The sequence below is a fragment of the Ranitomeya imitator genome, chromosome 1 (assembly GCF_032444005.1).
Source record: "Ranitomeya imitator isolate aRanImi1 chromosome 1, aRanImi1.pri, whole genome shotgun sequence".
Lineage (NCBI taxonomy): Eukaryota > Metazoa > Chordata > Amphibia > Anura > Dendrobatidae > Ranitomeya > Ranitomeya imitator.
Genome location: NC_091282.1, coordinates 466725808 through 466742333, shown reverse-complemented (window position 1 = coordinate 466742333; position 16526 = coordinate 466725808). Strand labels below are relative to the sequence as shown.

The 16526-nt window shown below is 43.8% G+C and overlaps 1 protein-coding gene across 6 annotated transcripts in view; it reads left to right on the top strand.

Moving 5' to 3' along the window:
* PSIP1 (PC4 and SRSF1 interacting protein 1) overlaps positions 1-16526 on the top strand; it is a 221445-nt gene that overhangs the window by 191709 nt on the left and 13210 nt on the right. For all 6 annotated transcript variants that reach the window (XM_069765186.1, XM_069765205.1, XM_069765216.1 and 3 more), the window contains 2 exons: positions 3972-4170; positions 10532-10650. In XM_069765186.1, the coding sequence (XP_069621287.1) occupies positions 3972-4170; positions 10532-10650 (318 nt within the window). The remainder of the gene's footprint in view (positions 1-3971; positions 4171-10531; positions 10651-16526) is intronic.

Sequence of the window (16526 nt, the reverse complement as noted above, 5' to 3'; positions counted from 1 at the left end):
TCCAGCTTTAGTAGACCTGCTCCTTTTAGCAGCAGGGATGTTAGAACAGGTTTATAGAGGGATTTCGTATTCCCCACAGTAGATTAGGTTGCACATCTTGGAGTGCTTTTACAGAGTTTTTTTTTATTTTTAATTATCCTAGCATTTTTGTTCTCAAAAACACCATGGCCAGGTGATACATGAAAGTGTATAATAAAACACACTACAGGTATTTTTTTTTGTAAATTTCTATTTTTATTTTTTTTAATCTTTTTTTAGTATTATCCCCTTCATTATCCTCCTTCCTAGAGCCATAACTTTTTTTTATTTTTCCATCAATATGGTCATGTGAGGTCTTATTTTTTGCTGGACGAGCTGTACTTCTGAACGACATCATTGGTTTTACCATATCGTGTACTAGAAATCGGGGAAAAAATTCCAAGTGCGGTGAAATTGCAAAAACAGTGCAATCCCACACTTGTTTTTTGTTTTGGCTTTTTTTGCTAGGTTCACTAAATGCTAAAACTGAACTGCCATTTTGATTTCTCCAGGTCATTACGAGTTCACAGACACCAAACATGTTTAGGTTATTTTTTATCTAAGTGGTGAAAAAAATTCCAAACTTTGCTAAAAAAAAAAAATTGGGCCATTTTCTGATACCCGTAGGTCTATATTTTTCGTGACCTGGGGTAGAGTGAGGGCTTATTTTTTGCGCGCCGAGCTGACGTTTTTAATGATACCATCTTGGTGCAGATACAGGTCCTTCTCAAAAAATTAGCATATAGTGTTAAATTTCATTATTTACCATAATGTAATGATTACAATTAAACTTTCATATATTATAGATTCATTATCCACCAACTGAAATTTGTCAGGTCTTTTATTGTTTTAATACTGATGATTTTGGCATACAACTCCTGATAACCCAAAAAACCTGTCTCAATAAATTAGCATATTTCACCCATCCAATCAAATAAAAGTGTTTTTTAATAACAAACAAAAAAACCATCAAATAATAATGTTCAGTTATGCACTCAATACTTGGTCGGGAATCCTTTGGCAGAAATGACTGCTTCAATGCGGCGTGGCATGGAGGCAATCAGCCTGTGACACTGCTGAGATGTTATGGAGGCCCAGGATGCTTCAATAGCGGCCTTAAGCTCATCCAGAGTGTTGGGTCTTGCGTCTCTCAACTTTCTCTTCACAATATCCCACAGATTCTCTATGGGGTTCAGGTCAGGAGAGTTGGCAGGCCAATTGAGCACAGTAATACCATGGTCAGTAAACCATTTACCAGTGGTTTTGGCACTGTGAGCAGGTGCCAGGTCGTGCTGAAAAATGAAATCTTCATCTCCATAAAGCATTTCAGCCGATGGAAGCATGAAGTGCTCCAAAATCTCCTGATAGCTAGCTGCATTGACCCTGCCCTTGATGAAACACAGTGGACCAACACCAGCAGCTGACATGGCACCCCACACCATCACTGACTGTGGGTACTTGACACTGGACTTCAGGCATTTTGGCATTTCCTTCTCCCCAGTCTTCCTCCAGACTCTGGCACCTTGATTTCCGAATGACATGCAAAATTTGCTTTCATCAGAAAAAAGTACTTGGGACCACTTAGCAACAGTCCAGTGCTGCTTCTCTGTAGCTCAAAAGTGGCTTTACCTGGGGAATGCGGCACCTGTAGCCCATTTCCTGCACACGCCTGTGCACGGTGGCTCTGGATGTTTCCACACCAGACTCAGTCCACTGCTTCCTCAGGTTCCCCAAGGTCTGGAATCGGTCCTTCTCCACAATATTCCTCAGGGTCCGGTCTCCTCTTCTCGTTGTACAGCGTTTTCTGCCACATTGTTTCCTTCCAACAGACTTACCATTGAGGTGCCTTGATACAGCACTCTGGGAACAGCCTATTTGTTGAGAAATTTCTTTCTGGGTCTTACCCTCTTGCTTGAGGGTGTCAATGATGGCCTTCTTGACATCTGTCAGGTCGCTAGTCTTACCCATGATGGGGGTTTTTGAGTAATGAACCAGGCAGGGAGTTTATAAAAGCCTCAGGTATCTTTTGCATGTGTTTAGAGTTAATTAGTTGATTCAGAAGATTAGGGTAATAGGTCGTTTAGAGAACCTTTTCTTGATATGCTAATTTATTGAGACAGGTTTTTTGGGTTATCAGGAGTTGTATGCCAAAATCATCAGTATTAAAACAATAAAAGACCTGACAAATTTCAGTTGGTGGATAATGAATCTATAATATATGAAAGTTTAATTGTAATCATTACATTATGGTAAATAATGAAATTTAACACTATATGCTAATTTTTTGAGAAGGACCTGTATGTTCTTTTGATCGCCTGTTATTGCATTTTATTGCAATTAACCCCTTCCCGACCTGTGACACAACAAATGGGTCATGAAAGTCGGTGCCAATCCGACCTGTGACGCATATGCTGTGTCACAGAATGATCGCGTTCCTGCAGGTCGGGTGAAGGGGTTAACTGAAATTTCACCCGACATGCAGGAACAGGGGGCTTGTACTTGAGCCCCCCCCCCCCCATCCCCCCCCCCGACAAACCCCCCGTGGCTATGATCGCTCTGATTGACTTTCACATTCAACAGCCAATCAGAGCATAATAAACTTCTTGAATGTGGTTTTGAGCACCTTGAGGGGTGCAGTTTTTAGAATGGTGTCACTTTTGGGTATTTTCAGCCATATAGACCCCTCAAACTGACTTCAAATGTGAGGTGGTCCCTAAAAAAATGGTTTTGTAAATTTTGTTGTAAAAATGAGAAATCGCTGGTCAAATTTTAACCCTTATAACTTCCTAGCAAAAAAAATTTTTGTTTCCAAAATTGTGCTGATGTAAAGTAGACATGTGGGTAAAGTTATTTAACTATTTTGTGTCACATAACTCTCTCGTTTAACAGAAAAAAAATTAAAAATTTGAAAATTTCAAAATTTTTGCCAAATTTCCTTTTTTTTTCACAAATAAACGCAAAAATTATCGACCTAAATTTCCCACTAACATAAAGGCCAATATGTCACGAAAAAACAATCTCAGAACCGCTAGGATCCGTTGAAGCGTTCCTGAGTTATTACCTCATAAAGGGACACTGGTCAGAATTGCAAAAAATGGCCAGGTCATTAAGGTCAAAATAGGCTGGGTCATGAAGGGGTTAATGCAATGTCGCCCCGACCCAAAAAAACGTAATTCTGGCGTTTCAATTTTTTTTTTCTCGCTTCGCCGTTTAGTGATCAGGTTAATCCTTTTTTTTTTTATTGATAGATTGGGCGATTCTGAATGCGGTGATACCAAATATGTGAATATTTGTTTGTTTTTTTTTATTATTTTGAATGGGGCGAAAAGGGGGTGATTTTTAAACTTTATATTTTTTTTATTTTTTTTCCATATTTTTTTAAACATTTTTTTTTTTTTGCATTTGCTATGCTTCATTGGCCTCCATGGGAGGCTAGAAGCTGGCATAGCCTGGTCGGCTTTGCTATGTAGGAGCGATACTCAGATCGCCTCTACGTAGTAGAATTACAGCATTGCTATGAGCGCCGACCACAGGGTGGCGCTCATAACAATTCGGCATCAACAACCATAGAGGTCTCAAGGAGACCACTGGTTGTCATGCCGACGCATCACTGACCCCTGATCATGTGATGGGGGTCAGCGATGCGCGCTGTTCCGGCCGGATGCGCTAGTTAAATGTTGCTGTCAGCTTTTGACAGCGGCATTTAACTAGTTAATAGCGGTGGGTGAATCGCGATTCCACCCGCCGCTATTGCGGGCACATGTCGGCTGTTCAAAACAACTGACATGTGGCGGCTTTGATGCGGGCTCACCGCCGGAGCCGCATCCAAAGCAGGGGATCTGACCTCGGACGTACTATCCCGTCCGAGGTCAGAAAGGGGTTAATACCCCATCACTCTTTCCTCATACTCTGTATCTGGTATAAAAGCTCTCTCGTTCTTTCTTTGTGATTAGTTCAAGTGAGGAAGATCAGCATAAAAAGGTCTTGGATAATAAACTTCAAAAGCAGCAGCTTGTACGAAAAGATGAAGAAAGTACTGGAGAGGAGGAAGAAAAACTAAAAGAAGCCAGCAAAAGGGAAACTGAAACCAAGAAGAAAGTGGCAAGCAAAGTTGATTCTGATGCTGAAGATAGCAGTCAGGAAGACGAAAAGGTGTGTATTTGTGTCCCTTTTGTTGGTTAACAAAAAGTAGCTTCTTGATAATATGGATATTAATAAAAAAAAAAGAGTCCAATTGATTTATATTCTTGCTCATTGAAATGTCAACATGTTTATATAATAGAATTCAACATTATATAATGATCTTGTTTTCTGAATTATTGATCTTTTGCAAGATTTACTTTTTGACATGTAATCTATCATTTGGAAAAAAGTGTAAAAAAAATAAATAATATCCCTGCTTATCTGCATCTAGAAACAATGGTTATGTGACGTAACGCTTATTTCACAAGTCGGTATCAGGTCACTTTCCCCCTCCTCAGGCATAGTGCAGACAGGCAGGACATGGGCACCCCTGTTGTGATACATTTTCATCATATTAAGATATAAAAACCTTCTGACATTTCAGAGTTTTATCCAGGGTTAAAACATAGTTAACAACATTCAGACATTTGCATATAATACAGGGACGTTTCATGCAGCCTAAATTTGGCATTACGGTCATACTAGAGTTTCTCGTTTGGGTCGCATTCTCATGAGCCGGGTTGGTCAGTTTATGCATTTTATTTGTTATCATCATTAAATAGAACACCATAAACTCCTGAAGTTTTGGGGTTAAGGTACCGTCACACTGAACGATATCGCTAGCGATCCGTGACGTTGCAGTGTCCTGGCTAGCGATATCGTTGAGTTTGACACGCAGCAGCGATCAGGATCCTGCTGTGCCATAGTTGGTCGGCGCAGAAAGTCCAGGACTTTGTTTCGTCGCTGGACTCCCGCAGACATCGCTGGATCGGCGTGTGTGACGCCGATTCAGCGATGTCTTCACTGGTAACCAGGGTAAACATCGGGTTACTAAGCGCAGGGCCGCGCTTAGTAACCCGATGTTTATCCTGGTTACCAGCGTAAACGTAAAAAAAAAAAAAAAACACTACATACTTACATTCCGTGTCTGTCCCCCGGCGCTGTGCTTCTCTGCACTGGCTGTGAGCGCCGGCCAGCCGGAAAGCACAGCGGTGACGTCACCGCTCTGCTTTACGGCTGGCTGGCGCTAACAGTGCAGAGGAAAGCACAGCGCCGGAGGACAGACACGGAATGTAAGTATGTAGTGTTTGTTTTTTACGTTTACGCTGGTAACCAGGGTAAACATCGGGTTACTAAGCGCGGCCCTGCGCTTAGTAACCCGATGTTTACCCTGGTTACCACGGGACTTCGGGATCGTTGGTTGCTGGAGAGCTGTCTGTGTGACAGCTCTCCAGTGACTAAACAGCGACGCTGCAGCGATCGACATCGTTGTCGGTATCGCTGCAGCGTCACTTAAGGTACCTTCACACTGAGCGATGCTGCAGCGATCCAGACAACGATCCCGATCGCTGCAGCGTCGCTGTTTGGTCGCTGGAGAGCTGTCACACAGACAGCTCTCCAGCGACAACTATGCCGGTAACCAGGGTAAACATCGGGTTACTAAGCGCAGGGCCGCGCTTAGTAACCCGATGTTTACCCTGGTTACCAGCGTAAAAGTAAAAAAAAAAAAAAACCACTTCATACTTACCTTCCGCTGTCTGTCCCTCGGCGCTCTGTTTCTCTGCCCTGTGTAAGCGCAGCGGCCGGAAAGCAGAGCGGTGACGTCACCGCGGCCCTGCGCTTAGTAACCCAATGTTTACCCTGGTTACCAGTGAAGACATCGCTGAATCGGCGTCACACACGCCGATTCAGCGATGTCTACAGGAGGTCCAGCGACGAAAGAAAGTGCTGGCCTTCTAGCTCCGACCAACGACATCACAGCAGGATCGTGATCGCTGCTGCCTGTCAAACTGAACGATATCGCTAGCCAGGACGCTGCAACGTCACGGATCGCTAGCGATATCGTTCAGTGTGAAGGTACCTTTAGTGTGACAGTACCCTTACCCTTTGAACAGTTCTTTAGTCAGTAAACCTTACTTTTGTTCCATAATTAAAGGAGATGAAAGCTCTTGATGCTTGGGGTAAGCAAACAAAACATGTGGGAGATAGCATTCTCGGTCACTACAAGCATCTTAAACATTTGTTTTCGAGGCTCATTTAGGCCATGTTCACACAGTGCGTTTTTTACTGCGGAACCGCAGCGTTTTTGCCGCTGCGGTTCCGCAGCTGTTTTCCATGCAGGGTACAGTACAATGTACCCTATGGAAAACAGGAACCGCTGTGCACATGTTCCTGAATTTCAAAAAAAAAGCCGCGCTGACTAGCTGCGGGAAAAAAGAAGTACCATGTCACTTCTTTTTTCGGAGCCGCAGCGGTTCTGCACCCATAGACCTCCATTGTGAGGTCAAACCCGCAGTAAAACCCGCAGATCAAAAATATATCTGCGGGTTTTATTGCGGTTTGTGGTGCCGAACCGCTGCAGCAGGAAGTGCGGGGAAGCGGGCGGAAGTGCGTGGGCGGAGTGTGGCTGCCCCGATCCCACCCCCCATGCTCCGATACCCCCCCCCCCCCCGTGCTCCGATGCCCCTCCCCCCGTGCCCTAATCTCCCCCCCTTATACTTACCCGGCCTCCCGATGTCCGTCCGGCCGTCTTCTCCCCGGGCGCCGCCATCTTGCTGGCAGATTCGTTCCAAAGTGCATTTTGATCACTGAGATAGGTTATATCTCAGTGATCAAAATAAAAAAATAGTAAATGACACACACCCCCCCCCCCCCCCCTTTGTCACCCCCATAGGTAGGGACAATAAAAAAATTAAGAATTTTTTTTTTTTTTTTCCACTAGGGGTAGGGTTAGGGTATTTTCAGCCATTTTAACCCTAAAAAACTTCCTAGAAAACACACAGACTCTGCATAGAAAACTGCATAAAAAAAGGATCAAAAAACGCACCAAAAAAGCACAAAAAAAGGACCTGCGTTTTCTGCCAAGAGCTGCGGTTTCAGTCCTGAAAAAAAAAGGATGGAAATCAGGAACGTGTGAACATACCCTTAAGCATTCACATAACCCGTTAGTCTGAAAGTAATAGGGATTTTAGGTTTATATTTTCTTGCAGAGGCTTTTCTTTAGGTTATGAACTGGGTCCCTTGATCAGTCAACAACTCTCTGGGAAAACCCACACGAGAAAGGAGTCAGTTGCATTGTCAACCACTATGAGAATACTGTGTATTCCAGAACTGTTGGACATCAATGGCCACTTGCTGGAAAGGGTCTATCACTTGTAGTGCAATCAAGGGGGCCTTATGGATGTTCCCAGTCTTTTCAACACTGAGCCAATCATGGTCAATCTTGCTCAATTTGTCAATTTCCATGTTAGAACAATAAACATTTAGTTAAAGGGACACTGTCACCTGGATTTGGAGGGAACAATCTTCAGCCGTGGAGGCGGGGTTTTGGGGTTTTTGATTCACCCTTTCCTTACCCGCTGGCTGCATGCTGGCTACAATATTGGATTGAAGTTCATTCTCTGTCCTCCGTAGTACATGCCTGCACAAGCCAATATTGCCTTGCGCAGGCGTGTACTATGGAGGACAGAGAATGAACTTCAATTCAATATTGCAGCCAGCATGCAGCCAGCGGGTAAGGAAAGGGTGAATCAAAAACCCCAAAACCCCGCCTCCATGGCTGAAGATTGTTCCCTCCAAATCCAGGTGACAGTGTCCCTTTAAATGAGCTTTAGTTTTTTATACTCGGATGTCCTGTAAAAGGAATTTGATGTGCAAATTTTCCTGTATTTTGGGCTAAAAATCACTTTTTCTAGTTGGTCTCATTACAAATTTTGTACCGTTTGGCTTTTGCAAGCTTTGTTTTATTGTGTTCTGTGGCTATAAATTATCCAAGGAAACTATGGAAATACAGCTAAAAAAAGATTTACAAACTTTCCTGTGAGACTGTCAAAACGAGATCACGGTCAGATTCTCAAGTAAAGAGGTTGGCCACTTTCTCTTAGTTCATCATACTTCACAAACTGACCAGCACTTGCACTGTATCTATACCATGGCTGCTGGTGGAGGAGTATGTGATCAGATCAGTCTATCTGCCTCCTCCAATTGTAAAATATCTCATATGGTAAAGCTGTTTGTTTTTTTTTTGTTTTGTCTGTTTTGTTGTTGTTGGAGGAGGCCGATGGACTGGTCTGGTCACATGTTTCTCCACCAGCAGATTTTTTGAGAGACAGAAGTGCTTCTCTTTTTGTAAGGAAAACTGCACTAACAAGATAAAGTGGCCATCCTCTATACCTGAGCATCAGTGAATGAGCTCATCCTGACTGTATAACAGGAGAGTATGGAATTATTTCTGTATTTTTTTTTCTGCGCTCCTTTCAGCTGTTTTTTGGCCACAGACTGTATTAGGCCATGTTCACACGTTGCGGTTTTTACCGCGGAACCGCAGCGATTTTGCCGCTGCGGGTCCGCTGCAGTTTCCATTGCGTTTACATGTAAACCAATGGAAACCGCTGTGCACATGCTGCGGGAAAAACCGCGCAGAAACGCAGCGGTTTATAACCCGCAGCATGTCACTTCTTTGTGCAGAATCGCAGCGAACCGGACCGCCGCCTGCAGCGCCGAGGAGATCGGGACGTCAGAGGGTGAGTATATCATTATTTTTTTATTTTTAACACTACTGTTGATGCTGCATATGCAGCATCAATAGTAGGAGTAAATCCCGCAGCGGAACCCGCAGGACAAACAGCGATAAATCTGCAGGGATAACCGCAGCGGGTTTGCCCTGCAGATTTATCAAATCCGCTGCGGGAAAACCCGCAGGGACCCGACGCAACGTGTGTACATGGCCTTAGGCTATGTGTACACATTATCTTTTTTCTGCAGGCAAAACCTGCTCGAGGCTGCTACAAAAAAAAAGCAGATTTTGCTCTGTTTTTTTCTCTTGTGCATGCTGATAAAGATTGGTGCCCAAAAAAAATCTTGATGCAACTTTCTTTAGATTTTTGCACAGAGAACACAGCAAAACCTGATATCTGCATTTTTGCACTTACCCATCGTTGCCTACGGGTGAAGAAATGCTGCAAATATGCAGAATAAATGCTGAATGAAGTGACATGCTGCTGTTTAAAAAAAAAAAAAAATGCAGCAGTTTTCCAAATCAGTCAGGAAAATCTCATGGACTTTGCTGATACTGTAAAACACAGCTTAAAATTTTCATAATAAATGCAGCAAAAATGCAACGTGTGAACATATCCTTAAAGTTGAATGTGCAGGTAAACAAAGCTGCTAAAAAGGGCAAAATTTGTAATAAAACCCAATAACAAAAATGATTTCTCACCCCAAAATGCATGTATTTAAGAAAAAAAATGTCCCTAAAGGTGGTCAGCCCCTTCAATAATTATAAAGGAAAAAGTCCTTAGCTAGCTATTCAGAAAAGTTAGCAAGTTGGCTGATTGAGAGGCGTCTGACCAGGATCCAAGAAGTATCGTTTCTCCTTGTGGAGAGTGACATGTTAAGCATGCTGAGATGAGGAGACTTAAACCCGCAATGCTCCTCTGGGAAATAATAAAATTCTCTTCAGAGAGGAAGAGGACTGGAACTCTGTGTGCATGAGATTTCTGAAATCTCACTGACTTTACTGTACTGTAAAACGCAGCTTAAAATTTGCATGAAAAGCAGCAAAAATGCAATGTATGAACATCGCTTTAATGTATATTGTATTCTATAGCCCTGAAAAAGGATCCTAAGCTGCTATTCTACAGTGGTGCAGCTAAATTTAATTTGCATTCAAGCACTGTTTGTCAAAATGTACGTGAATGGAGAAATGATAATAAGATAATATTTTTTTTTTTATTTCTGTAGCGCCAACATATTCCGCAGCACTTTACATTATAGAGGGGGCTTCTACAAACAATAAAAGACAGTACATCATAACAATAATCACATAAACAGATACCAAGAGAGATGAGGGCCCTGCTCGCCAGCTTACAATCTATGAATTATGAACAATTAATTCACTGAATAAATGACAAAATATATGCAGGGTTACTCAGCTATATGTTACTTGTACTGAAATACATTAATGGGGTCGTCTAGGCAATAAATCAAATGCCTATCTACAGGACACGTCATCAATAGCATATTGGTGGGTTTCCAACACCTAGCACCACCACACTTAGCATCACCAGCTGGACTCTAGAACTGGACAGCAGCCTCTACACTTGGAATTGAGCGGTGCTCAGCATCTTGTCGGATTAAAAAGAAAGTGCAGATAGGTGTGGGTGCTTGGTGTCGAACCCCAGCTATTTGCTATTGATGACCTATCACTTAGATAAATAAATTCTTCTGTCTGGAAGACACCATTAAATGTGTTTAATTCTGAATTTGATGAATTGTGGAATTGATCTATTAGTAGCACTATTTAATGGTTACTGTAATCGTTTTCTAATAGAAGGGCAAACTTGGAAAAGCTTCCCAACCTGCCCAAAAGAGAGGATTGAAGCCAGTACATGAAAAAGAAGCAGTTGTTGAGAAGAAAAGGAAACAAGAAGATACAGGGGAACTAGAGAGGTAAAAAAAAAACTCTGCAAAATGTCTTATACAGGAAAAATATATCTTTGTGCCATGTTGGCTTGTAGATAGAAAAATATTACAATTTGAGAGTCCTTAATGGTTGATGCTTTTTTTTAATGTCTAACTGAAAAGATAGTCTATTCATCAGACTGCATAGCATAAAATTTGAAGTCACACTTCTACATAACAGGATACAGGAATAATTCAGTAAATAAGACAAGTGACGTAAAGCAGAACTATTAATGTGGGACAGGTCGAACCAGTTTTGGCAGTATATATTGGAATAGTGGAGGAAAACCAGCCAACCCCTGCTGTAAACACTGTGATTATTGGCACTGATGGACGCCACTCCTGCAGCCTTGGCACTGTGTGAAACTATTCGGAATATCCTCCAGTATGTCCAGGTGAAAAAATGACTTTTCCCATTACTAAGAACTGGTTTACAGTTTGACATGCATAGGATTGCAGTATACTGTTGGATGTACTTGGAGATGTCTATTTCCCTTTTAACCCTTTCACAAAATCCGCCGTACATATATGGCGCAAGTCTGCAGCAGACACATACTCCGCAGACCATGGCTGTGTATTACAGCCAGGACCTGCTGCTAACAATCGCAAGTAGAGCCGTGCTCTGCCTGTGATTGATAACCTGATAAATGCTACTGTCAATCTCTGGGATTTAACATGCTAAAGCATGCATCCTCATCATTCTCTCCTTCCATCGTCGTGATCGTGGGTCGCCAATGGGTTGTTATGACATCCCGATACAGCTGATTACCCACATGCCTGTCATTATAATGCACCTTTAAAACCCTGCCTGTGGCCGGGCTTCAAAGGAGACCATGGTTTCTGCTATTTGCAGCGATGCTATCAAAATTTAAAAACGATTAACCAAATCGGTCAACACTGTAAACGGGGAAAAAAATGAAAGAATGCAGAAATTACAACAAACGCTTTGACAGAGAGTATAAGCTGTAATTGTGCAGTTTCTATCCTCTCACATCAGTATGGCCAGACCAGAATAAATGGACAGCTAGGACTGGGACTCAGTGGTTTGAAGGATAGGCTCAGTCCTGTGATGGCTAACTGCCGGGTCCTGCCAGCAGCTCGACAATTCACTGCTGTGCGGTGTGCCGTGTTGATCCAGCCTGCTGGCTTTCACGGATTCTCTGTGCTGGTGTCGCACGATTACCGTACCTGGGTCAGGTGAGGTGGATCGTGTAGTTGCCGTTGCTTTGCTGCCATAGCAGTCCTGTGCGGCTAGCATTGCTGTAGTTAATCCTCAGGCGAGCTACAGGCCAGTCGAATTCTCCGCCGAGGCCAATCAGGCTGACAGGTCCAGTCACGCAATCAGCAGCGCTTCCCGGTGCCTGCTCCTTTAGCTCTGCCCTTTCCTTTTTAGGCGACAGAATATTGTGCGGCAGTATTTTGAATATGGCATTTGTGTGGGATTATCACTCGTTACGTCCTACTTCTGGCACTCACCGGAGAGCAATGAACGCCAGCAACAGAGGGGTGCTCTTCTGGGACTGAGGACAGGGTAGGTTGTTGGCATCCGGGGTCCTTAATTTTGGTTCTCATCAGCAACTTTTCTTGAAGCACTGCTCGCTGTCGTTTTTCTAATCTGGTTCTTGTAATGTCAGAGTCTAGAGAAGACCATACTCATTCATCAGCACAGCCCAAACTAGTCACTTATGCATGCTTAGCTTGTAATAATAAGTTTTCCACTGAGCAATCTGTAGCCTATTGTACTTCTTATAGTCCTCCCTCCCTGCTTATACCTGTTCAGGGGGGACCTCTGTAATGTCAGTAGAGTACAGCCCTGCCTTCTTTGGCTCGTGATTTAACCCAGTCAGTAGCCGAACTAACCAGGCTGTCCAGGATACTGGTTACCGTTAAGGAGTGCTTGCCAATGGCGACTGCCGCCCTGTGACTTCCGACCGTCGCTCCAGGTTTCCCTTGGAGAGCAGATTTGGCTCTTACAGGTTTACCCTCCTAGGGTTCGTTCCTGTTTGGTACTAAACTGGACAAGATCATTGCTGATGCCACGGTCAACAGAAAGGCCCTGCTTTGCCAGGCCTGCCATCCATTTCGAAGACTAGGGACTTTGCAGTTCCGCCTCTTTCTTTGGTTTCCAGCACCGAAGAATTCCGGCTGTCAGGTCAGACACAGAATCTCCCAGAGGTCAGGGAGATCATCCTTTAAATCTACTCCCACCGGGATTTCCCTTGGTTCAGGTGGAAAGCCCTCTGTTTCCAGAGGCAGAAGGGGGCGTTAACATTATCTAACCAGCAGCCCCCGCTGGGAGATTCTACCCAGGTGGGTGGCCACTTCCTTTTCAGGAAAGCATGACTAGGGGTAGTCGGTGATATATGGGTCAAAGATGTCGTCTCTTCTGGCTACACTGGAATTTGTCTCTCTTCCGTGAGATCAATTTTTCAATTCCCATCCCCTAGTATAAGAGCCAGTTTCAGTCAAGCTATAGTATCCCTGCTTCACGCAAGAGTAATCGTGAAGGTTCCTCATTCAAAACTCTTCAGAGGGTTCTACTCAAACCTATTTGTCATCTGTTAAAAGGATGATTCTTCATGACCCTTTCTAGATCTAAAACAACTGAACAAATGGGTGCGCCTGCATCACTTCAGGATGGAGTCGCTTTGGTCAGTCGTGGCATCCATGGTGTGTCTGTCCTCGATAGATTTCAGGATGCCTATTTTCATGTACCTATCCTTCTGGCTCATTGATTTTCTTCGCTTCGCAGTCAACCAAGATCACTTTCAGTTTAGGACCCTACTTGTTGTCTTGGCAACTGCGCCCAAAGTGTTTTGCAAAGGTTTTGGCCCCAGTTATGACATTACTCCAGACCAGGGGGGGTGGAGGTAATACCCTACCTGGACGATATTTGGGTCACAGTGCCTTCCTTTTCAAAGAAAATGAAAACTTTTCAGATTATTTTAGATTTACTGGAACAATTCGGATGCATTGTCAGCAGAGCAGTTATTGTTAATTCCAAAACAATGGCTTCAGTTTTTAGGGATGATATTCAACATCGTTCTGGTGTCAAACTTCCTTCCAGCATAGAAAAGGCTATCTCTGCAGTCCTCTGTCCAAAATGTGATGTGGCCAGAGAGACGTTCTCTCTGGTTTTTCTTGGGAGTCTTGGGGAAGATGGTAGCATCGTTTGAGGCAGTACTGTTTGCACAATTTCATTCAAGGCCCCTAAAGAACACAAGGTTGGTCTCTTGGGACAGGTCTATACAATCTATAGACTAATGATCCTTCTGTTTTGCTGTTGCTAGTCTTTCAAGTGATTTCGTCCGTATTGATCCAGGGTCGCTCCTTCCCCATCCAGTGGCAGGTTCTGACCATGGATGCCAGCCTTATTGGATGGGGGTGCCATCTGCCATCACTTGCCGGTTCAGGTATCCTGTAACAGTCAGGAGAGACTCCATCCGATCAATGTATTTGAACTCAGAGCCTCCTGTTTGGCTTTTTCTACATTGGCAACACCTGGTTCTAGGATTGACCATCATGATCCAGTCAGACCATGCCATGTTAGTGGCTTATATTAACTGTTAAGGAGGGTCATGGAGTCTATTCGCCATGTCAGAGGAGGTGGAGAAAATGAAATGGGCAGATGACAAGGTTCCTCTGATCTCGGTGGTTCATATACTCGGAATGTACAAATGGGTGGAGACTTCTTGAACAGCCAGCAGGTAGAGGCAGGGAGAGTGGGCTCTACACCCAGAAGTGTTCAACCAGATTTGTCGTCGGTGGGGCACACCAGATGTAGATCTGTAGTCATCCAAACTAAACCACAATGTACCAAGATTGGTTGCAAAAACTCTGGATCCTCAGGCCATCACAGCTGACGCATTGGCAGTTCCCTGGTGCCAGTTCTCCCTTCCTTACCTATTTACTCCTTTACCTCTTCTGCCCAGACAACTCAAGAAAGTCAAAGCAGAGGGGATTCCAGCTATCCTCATCGCACCAAACTGGCCTGGTAGGTCCAGGTACATGGATGTGATCAACCTTTTGGCAGATGTCCCTTGGACTCTTGCTCAAGTCCAGATCTTCTGTCCTTACTTCCTGCAGAATTTGCAATTGCTTAATTTAACGGCATGACTGTTAAAGCTGCGATTCTGAGGGAAGCAGATTTATTAGAATCAGTCAAACAAACCATGATCGGGACATGAAAGCCCTCTTTGCACTTGAAAAATCTACTTTCCTTTTGTCTGCCTGTACTGCTCTCCTGCTTGCAGTCTGGATTGGAGTCAGAGTTGGCGATTAGTTCTCTTAAGGGACAGGTGTCCGCCTTGGCTGTTTTATTTCAGATAGATGTGGCCTCTAGACCTCAGGTCAGGACCTTTCTTCAAGGGGTAGCGCATGCTTAGACCACTTGATCGGCTCCCACTTAATTCGTGGAGCATTAATCTTGTCTTGGAGGCTTTTCAGTCTCCACTTTTAGGACCCTTCAGAGAGATTTCTTTCCTTATAGCCATCACCTCTATTAAGAGTGTATTGGGGTTTGGGGCTCTTTCTTGTTGAGCTCCTTACCTTATCCTGCACCAAGACCAGGTAGTGTTGAGACCTGTTCCATCCTTCCTCCCCAAGGTGGTTTTGGCTTTTCACCTTAACAAGGACACTCTTGCCTTCCTTTTGCCCTGCACCTTCTCATCCAATCTAGAAGGCTCTGCATAAATTAGATTAAAAGGTATGATTCCTTGTTTGTCATACTAGACTTCCCTCGTAAGGGCTTGACCGCCTCTAAGGCAACTGTTGCTCGTCGGATTGCAATGGCCATCATTCATGCCTATAAGGCAAAGGCCACAGCGCCTCCTTTTAGGTTTAATTTCAAAAACCTGACCTGCACATCCAAACATAGACTAAGTGTGAACAGGTGCTGAACCTAGAGTCGCCAACTCGTATATAGTTAAATAAATAAGGCAGCACACTGCAGCGCTAGAACATACAAACTTGAAATACGAAATTTGAACTGCATTACTGCACTAGAAATATGAAAAATGAGAGCGTTTAGCGCATAAAAATGGCCAATTTTATGTGTACCTGGTAGCCACTTTACGGCATCTCTCTTATACCAGGTCCTACGCTTGCCTTATTTCAAGTTTGTATGTTCTAGCGCTGCAGTGTGCTGCCTTATTTATTTAACTATATACGAGTTGGCGACTCTAGGTTCAGCACCTGTTCACACTTAGTCTATGTTTGGATGTGCAGGTCAGGTTTTTGAAATGTATTCTCTAGCCTTCTGATCGTGCACTCCGCCTTCTAGCCACAGGTGTTTTAATTACAGCAGGTCCAATACCCCTCCATAGAGAGAGAGAATTTTAGTCTAGGAAGAGGTTTCACATGTACCCATTCAGATGTAGACGTTTATTCTCAGCGAGGTAAGGCAAGCGTAAGACCTGGTATAAGAGAGATGCCGTAAAGTGGCTACCAGGTACACATAAAATTGGCCATTTTTATGCGCTAAACGCTCTCATTTTTCATATTTCTAGTGCAGTAATGCAGTTCAAATTTCGTATTTCAAGTTTGTATGTTCTAGCGCTGCAGTGTGCTGCCTTATTCCTTTTAGGTTTAAGGCGCACTCTATTGCATCGGGGGCTTCCTGAGCGGTTTGCCACCAGGCATCGGTCCTGCAATTCAGTAAAGCAACAACTTGGTCATCAGTACACATCTCCCAAGTTTTACAGGGTCTACACCTTTGCTTTTTCAGATGCAAGTCTTGGCAGGAAGGATTTTGTAGGCAGCAATTGCTCAGACTTCTTCCTAAGGCTAAGTTCACACTTGTGTACCGGGGCTTTGCGGAGGGCTGCGTATGTCCTCTGCTAAGCCCCACCTAATTCGGGATACTT